Here is an 8,347-nt window from a genome sequence, read left to right as displayed (position 1 = left end):
GGAACTCCTTAGTGTCAGTCTGCAGGGAGAACAGAGAGGAACTCCTTAGTGTCAGTCTGCAGGGAGAACAGAGAGGAACTCCTTAGTGTCAGTCTGCAGGGAGGACAGAGAGGAACTCCTTAGTGTGCATCGTGGGGCCTGGGCCCTGACTGTCCCTGCTGACCTAGGCTGCTGTTACGAGAAAGGCCACTATGGGCTCTCCATGGAAACCTGAAAGAGTTTATAATAATTTCACAGCATCTTCAGGTGAGTTTTGGGAAGGAAACCACATCAGGCAGCTGCAGGAAGAGAGAGGTCGGTGGGTGCAGCACAGAAAGGAGTGCACGGGCAGCTCTGTGGCTTGGAGAGGAGTTTTAAGAAGCCCCAGGTCACACAGCCCAGGTGTGTGAGGCCCACATGAGCTCCCCATCACCATTCTTCTCATAGCACTCCTGGGATTGCTTCCTTTTCCCCTTGCTTTCCAGGGAAACCAATCCCACCAGGCAGGTATCTACTGTCTCTATGTGCCTACTCTCCTCAAGGATCTTGGCTTTTCTATATTAAATGACCCCACCAAGATCTGGCTTTGGTTGCTCTCCTGTCACACCCCCCGTGCTGTCCTAGGGAGAGGTGAACTGTCCTTTTGAGGTGTCTTTTTTTGGGATTAAGTTGGATTTACATATCTAAATTCTCATTGCAGATGGATACAGCCCTTAGGTACTTAAATATTACCAGATAGATTTATTTACTTTTTGCATCTCTGTTTCTTTTGAGAATGGATTTATTGGTTTAAAAAGCACGACCTCAAACTGAGATCACACACCCTGTCACCCTTTATCACTGGGAAGTTTTAGGAAAGTCTCCCTTTCACCTGCATTTTGCATAATGCACAGGGATGCTGAACACATGAAGTGCTTACCTTTCTTGTAAAACTGATAAATAATTAAGCAAGGGCCTTAAAAAAAAAAAGTACATTCTGCAGATGAGAAACTGGACTTATTTATAGGAACCAGAAAGCTAATAATTTTATAGTTTCTTTTGGGAAAATAATACATTCGATTCTTTGTCTGTGTCATTTACCTAAGGAAATTACAACAGCTTCAGTCTTATCAGCATTGGACGTTTTTGCTGGCAGTCAAATGTATCTGAATTTATGGATTAATCTTAATATACTGCAGATGAGGAATTGCTCTCAATGTGCTAGTCAGGGTCTGCCCAAAATACTGCTCCCACAATTGGAGAAAATTGGGAAATCAGAAAACATTGTGAATGCTGAGTCAAGTAGGAGGAGACAATAACATCTGTTCTCACTGTCAAATGTCTTAAAACAGACAGTTGTTCCAACCACACTCAGTCGGATCCCTCAAAATCAATGGAAATATTCCCATCAACATCAGCAGAATTCAGAGAGGTTTTTACCTTAGACTGGGCAGGTGTCCTTTCAGGACTGAATTTTACATGATCACTGTAATCCAGTCTGTCTGTGTCCCAAGCCTGGAGACTCAGGAAGGAGATTCTTGGCCAAAATTGTCCAGTGTCCTCACTTTGCTCTCCTCTCTGGGACCACTGATGCTTTTACTTGATAACATGGTGCATCCTCAGTGATTCCATGTTGGCAGCACTGCCAGGCTTGGCTGCTTGAAACTTGTGCTTGTGCAACTTGCTCCTTATCCTTCCTTCCATGTAGCAACTAGGAAGTTGTACCACCTCCCTTGCCATTTTATTTCTTGCCTCACTGTTGCTCTGTTTTAGGGTGCAACAGGTCACCTCGTTTTTCGAGGACAGTCACCTTACCCTGGTGTCTGTATTGTCTGTAAGGTGAAAGGGGCTGAGAGTAAGCCCTTGTTTTTCTGACTTTTGTATCCTACTTAAACCACTGCAAAGAAGCCCAAAGAACTCATTAGAACAACTAGGCCTCTGTGTGCAGTTTGGGCATAAAGTGAGACATGAACTCAGAACTGTCATGGTCATGCCCTGCTGACTCCCCACAAGGGGACATCAGGGCAAGGGAGAAATCCCGAATTAACATATAATCCTGATCTCTTTGCACTGTGCAGCTTGTACAGCCTTATTGTTAAATGAAACAGAGCAGTGTTGCAGCTCTCCATCAAACTGAATAAGCAGAACCTGCTATGAATATTGAAATGATCACAGCCAGCTAGGAAGATGCTTTCCTTGGTGCTCGTGCTGCTTCAGAGCATCAAGGACACTGAGAGATTATGGAGACGTAAAGCAGAGGATAAGAATCAGAGATACAAAGGAGAGAAGAAGAGTCTGGTGAGAACTTTGTTTTTCTGAGTGTTCCAGTTGGGTAATTTGTTGTGAATTCCCAGCAGGGGTTCCCAGGGACAGCTTTCTCCCCTGCCTTGCAGAGAGTGAGCACAATGTCACTGCCCAAACAAGCAATAATGTTTGAAAATGCTAGAGATAACAGACATAATGCATTTCTCTTCAGGATGTTAAGATATTTGAAATTTTTCCCTGCAATCATCTGCAATAAAGTCTATTTCCTATCACTTGGAAATGCCCTCAGAACAGGAGATATGTCATCTTATACTGCAAAAAAATGGCAACCCTTCACCCTGCAAAATCAAATGGAGTAATGTTGTCTACATACTTGTTCCTATTCTTCCCTTGACTTCTTGGGGGAGTACTAGGGAGCAAATCCTAATTTCCTGGCTTGATGACACCTTTTATCTCTCTTTAAATTATGTCTTAAAAGCCAGATTTCTGTAGAAATGGAAATTAAGAGAAAGGGCACTTTACCCATTTCAAAATGCTATTCCCTGCCCACATACACGATACCTTTCCCCGCAGGTTACAAACCTACCCCTGCTCTGAAAGTTCCTCTTTCCTGTTATTTTCCTCACTCCATACAGAATATAATCAGAGGAATGAAGCACCATTTTTGCCTTTGAGAGCAATCAGATGAATGATGTCAGCTGGGCAGCACTGTGACAGAGAATTGTCACTCAGTTCTAGAGGAGTTTGTCACAGAGGTGAGCACAACATTTGCTGAGGGGGCAAACGCACTTGTGTCGAAACCAGTGAAAGGAATTCTGGCTTGACGATGACGTTGCAGGGTTGGGATCAGCCCACACGTGCTGGGACAGATGCCCTGTGACACTGTGGTGGCTCACTTACTGTCATCATGCCATCGAGGAGCCCAGTCTCAGGTTTGGGGGGTGCCTGCAGCCGCTCCATCGACCATTTCTCCACAACGGACGACACGTGCGGGTTGTCGATGTTGAGGAGCCGAAAGCCCGTCATGTTCACCCCGCTGTACCTGTAGGGCTCCAGGTCTAGTGCAAAGAGGTCCTAAAAAAACCAAATTCAACCATATCCATCATTTTTAAAGCAAGATAGCACCACTAGGCCCAGTCTGTGTTTGATTTTCAATCTAAAGCCCAAATATTTTTCTTTTTCCCCTGTGAACACCCTCAAAGTCTACTCATGACCACTTCAGTTTTAAACCTGACTAAACCAAAGCTGTGTGAAAATGGATGACAAACCACACATCTGCTTTTTGGAATGACAAAAATCAGTTCCCCACAACAACACTGTTCTGTGACCAACCTGTATCTAATTCTAATGTATAGGTGTCCCAAGAAACCAGATTTAGCATTTTTAAAGCAAAAGGTTCACTAGGCCCAAACTGTATTTGATTTTCAATCTAAAGCCCAAGTGCTGCTTTTTTTCCCCCCTGTGGTTTTCCCCTCTGACTGCCCTCCAAGCCTACTCATGACCACTTCAATTTTAAGCCTGACTAAACCAAAGCTGTGTGAAAATGGATGACAAACCACACATCTGCTTTTTGGAAGGAAAAAAATCAGCTCCCCCAAACAACACCGTATTTCAACCAACCTGCACAGCACCATCTAATTCTGACTTATAACTCTGACAACCCAACATGAGGAATTAGCTGGCCAATGTCAAGCTTATTTCTCAGCTCGGGGAAGGAAAATTCCAAGAGATGTCGAGAGCAATACACTTTTGCTAATTATGAATCCCATTTTTCTCCTGCCCTGGTGACTTGCTGCCAGGATGTCTGATGGATATATCAGCCATTAAAACAAACCATTTACAGGAGAAGATACCACCAACACTGCTTAGTGCTTGTTCTGATGTATGCTCTGTACTATCTTCTACATATTGTTGTTGGTGGTTACTATTTTATGGTAGATTCCTGTATTGTTTATTGTATAAAATTTTAAGTTCCACGCTAAATTCTAAATTTTCACATTTTCCTTGGTGCTAAAATGGCCTCAAAGAAAACTACTTCGAGTTCCCAACAGCCAGAGCATCTCTTCTGACTAATAAACTGTCGGATTCAAAACTTTTTTTCACTTCCACATAAAATTTTATTTGGAAAGGTATAATCCAGCTGTAGGACTGTTCAAGCAATATCAGTTCTTTGCTGTCTCTCTAGTCTACAATGCAAGTGAACCTTAAGCATAAATTGAGTTATATTTATATGTAGTATGTAAGTCAGAATATAGGAAAAATGTGCTGAAATAAGTATTTATAGATTTACAGGTTTACTTTTACTTGAAAATTCCTGAGTGATTTTATATATTTGTGATTTTGTGTTTTGATAAGCAAATTAAACATTTTATTGATGACCTCAGCTCCATTGCAAAGCCATTGATTCGTTATTTCATTTCACTCTGATCCACTTAATTTTCACTGTATTAAAGTGTTAACCAGCCCCACAGATATGGCCAAACAAAATTGTAGGTCCTGATATTAATAAGAAGTGTTAGAACTCGTTCTCCAGGAATTTCCTTGAATAAAGGCAACAAAGAGCTCCTAGAAAAAGGAGGAATTTTTAGTTGTCTTTTCTGCAACAGGGAAAATTAACCCCCAAATCTTTAATGTTTCTTACCAGTGTTGTAAAAAAGTAGTGGTAGTATTCTGTCATCATTCCCATGGAGAGGATCTGTTGGAAGAGATTGAAAGGTGAATGTACTTAACTCTGAAATATTCCACTGCCTTTTGAAAAGTAAGAGTTAATCTGGAACAACACATCCCAAGTCAGGAAAACCTGATTACAACAAACCCTATATTTTTCTTCAGGAGCCAAAAAATATTGTGTTGTATTTAAATTGTGGTTTTATCACCTCTGCTCAGGAAAGAGATTAAAGATTGCAAAGCTTCTAGGACAAGAAAAATTACTAGAGATAACGAGAAGCTGATTTTTTAAAAGTGAAATTCTTTAGTCTGCAGTTTAGAAGTGTTAAAAAGGAATTTACTAGCAGACAACACAATTTGTAAGGAAAAGTGCTTAGGTGCAGGTTTTGTATTCTGGGATTTTGTGAAGAGAGGGAGGAATTATGAGCTGGGAAACTACTGACGAATTCATTATCATGACAGTAACAGAGACAAAGGTTAACTCTTATTCAGTCTTGATCACTGTAATATAAGTAATTGCTATTAATACTATTTTAGGACATTTTTAGCAGTACCTGAATAGCTGTTTGAAAGACAGGGGAAAATAATGTGATTTGGCTCACCAAAATTCTTTCATGGCAAAAGCCTCCAAAAATCAGTTGAGTGATTGTGTATGATATTTCCTCACATTAAAAAAAAAAAAATTAAAAAAAAAAAAGAAAAGAAAAAGGAAAAAAGAAAGAAAGAACCCAAACTTTCTAAGCTGCAGTAGAAAATAAAAACAGCTCTGTGTTCATCTCAAACAACCAATCCATTTTCAGCCACTAAAAGTCAAGCCAGAAGGCAAGTATTTTATTGAAATGCTCCACTGAATTTACACATCAAAATTGCCTTTTTTATTTCTTATTTTATTAATCGTCTTCTATTCTGTTTCTTAGAGTTATCATCTGTAGAAAGGAGCAATGTAGCAACCCTGGGGGTGGATGTTCCTGCCCTATTTACGCAGAGATAACGAAATGTGGGAGCATCCACGGAAACTTCTGTGTGCTGTGCTTCCCAGTTGACCTGGCTGGACTCAGTTCCACTCCCTGGAGCCATTTGATTTCTGTGTCTGTGGAAAGGAGGTGCCAATTGGATGGGATTTTTATGATCTTTGAGCTGAAACCATATTGAAATAGCCCAATTGCTTCATACGGGGCATAGAACAGCTGCCGGGTTAAACAAACGTAGTCTGAGCCCAGGTGATCCTCTCTTAGGCCTAAATTTATTTGGTTTGCAGTTGGTCCATGGTAGTGCATTAGTATGAAGGCAAGTTCTTACTAATCAGTGTAAATGGGAGGATAAAAATGCTCAGATTTCAATTGTTGATTCCTCCCAGCTTTGATTCCACCTTGAAACAGGAGAGCTGACAAGCCATTCCACTTCTGTTATCAGAAGGTATAAACAGTCTGCCTGCACAGCAATGGCAAAACAATGGAAAAGCAGGACAATGCTACTCCACAGAGTGCCTTAAAATACAAACTGACATTAAGCAGACATGCATTTACTGCAATGATTGGAAAGTGTGTGGCCTGGATGTTTGGGAAGCACTGCTACTTGATCCAAGGGAGCCCAACTGCTGCTTTCCTCTCAAATGCAAGGATTGTAGCCTGAGAGGAGTGTTCACCTCCTGAACACATCTTTGATGAGCACTTTTTATGAGAATATTGATTGCCAAGTAATGCCCTATAAACAGAGCTGGCAGGACACACACACAGCTGGGAATAATAATGATTTCAAAAGTCGTGCTACAGGACTGTCCTTTTAAACAAAACAGAAAACCAAACCAAACCAACAAAACTTCACAAAGCCCCCATAAACAAACAAAATTCCCAAACAAATAGAAACAAAGCCCCTGAAAGCTAAGGCCACTTCATGGAAAAAGTGAGATTCACCTGCTCTAATCAAGACACAGGTTCCCAATGGCAATTGCTGGAAGGAATTGCCAAGGACACTGCACCCAAAAGCTCCAGGAAAGATGCTCATTGAAATTCTTCCAAATAAAGTGTTGCAGCAGCCCAGGAAAGCTTAATCAACATGTCACTTTTGTATTTTCTCTATTAACAGTGACTCAATTAAGATCTGAAGATACAGACAGCTGGAAGGGTAAGTGGCACACACACCTTAATAATGTCCTTGTCTGCTCAAGGAGTAAGAGTTGATGTTGAATCTGTCCCTGACCTGCCACTGAGCTCTGCCTTGGGGACAAGAACAGGCTTAACTGCTTGTCCTCCCCAATATCAGCCATTAAGGATGATAATTAGTTAACAGTTATTTAGCACTTAGACATGCCTGTGATATCTGAGTTAGATCTGTAGATTGACCTAAATAGGGTGCTTTTTATTCATGAATCAGAAAGACTTTCAACAATAATTTATGTACACTTAAGGGCAATATGGTCACTAAATAAAATTCCCAATGAACAACTATTTAGTGCTCAGGAGATGAAAACAAGTTAAAGCAAAAGCAAGAGGGATGCTGAGAGTAATGCTGGATGTCCCAAAACAATAGTTACTCCCAAGCCTTAATTACTTGGATGCTCCTCTTAGTGTAAATAGGAGAGTTTTGAGGGCTCCTCTTCTGCTGTGTGATTGCAACACAGCAGATCCAGGGAAAGCAGCTTCTAGGAACTCCCAGGAGTGACATAGTAAGAAAAGCCAGTTAGGAGCAAAGATGGATTTCAGGTTGGGACATCTCTGAAGCCCCTTGCAAAACAGTTGCACGGGCACTTCCCACAGAGCAAGTGACCTCCCCACCAGAGAAAATGGGCCCAGCAGCCCAGAAGAGGGAAGGCAAGGCAGCATATGTGTATTTATAGCTGCCCACAGGAAACTGGAATGAGATTTCATTACACATTCCTATTTAAATAACTTTGCCTGTAATTTTGTAGACAATTATGCACCTAATACAAATGTCCCATTTAAACAATAATAGCTTTTACTTACCGTGGAACTCAGATGAGTCTAAACTAGTGAGATCAGCCTAAAATATTCTCCTTGTAGGACTCCTACCCATCTTACCCCGTATAAAACTTGTTCTTCAGCCAAACTCAGATATGGTTGGACAATACATAATAACAATAAAAGATAAAGAGACTTCCATCTCTAATCACCCATTTCAGATCAGAAGTCTGGGCCTTGTCTTCTACTTTTAGCTGTGGGTCATGAACAACAACGTGTCAATGGTCAGATTATATATGGCAGGCTGAGAGAAGCTAGATAAAAATATTCTCTGTTATGTCTGAAAATCTCTTTTGGGTGCCCTGTTCCTGGCTTGGATCATATCCCAGCTCCAACTTGATTTATTCAACTTGTAAAAAAATCCCTGCCTTATTTAGAGCTATTGTCAATCTTCCTTCAAGGGGGGAGGGAACTGGAATGGTGGGGAAGGGTATTGGTGGGAACTGCATCAAATGCTTTTCTTTCTTTCACTCTGCATT

The 8,347-nt window shown here is 41.1% G+C and overlaps 1 protein-coding gene across 3 annotated transcripts in view; it reads right to left on the bottom strand.

Moving 5' to 3' along the window:
• The window catches only part of GRIK1 (glutamate ionotropic receptor kainate type subunit 1), a 121,353-nt gene that overhangs the window by 37,427 nt on the left and 75,579 nt on the right, over positions 1 to 8,347 (bottom strand). For all 3 annotated transcript variants that reach the window (XM_017821901.1, XM_017821903.1, XM_017821904.1), the window contains exons 5-6: positions 4,865 to 4,918; positions 3,124 to 3,297 (exon numbers count right to left, since the gene is read on the bottom strand). In XM_017821901.1, coding sequence (XP_017677390.1) covers positions 3,124 to 3,297; positions 4,865 to 4,918 — 228 coding nt within the window. The remainder of the gene's footprint in view (positions 1 to 3,123; positions 3,298 to 4,864; positions 4,919 to 8,347) is intronic.

This window comes from Lepidothrix coronata, unplaced genomic scaffold (assembly GCF_001604755.1).
Source record: "Lepidothrix coronata isolate B3197 unplaced genomic scaffold, Lepidothrix_coronata-1.0 Scaffold93, whole genome shotgun sequence".
Classification (NCBI taxonomy): domain Eukaryota; kingdom Metazoa; phylum Chordata; class Aves; order Passeriformes; family Pipridae; genus Lepidothrix; species Lepidothrix coronata.
Note: the sequence above shows the minus strand (reverse complement) of the source record. Positions and strands in the feature narration are given on the sequence as shown.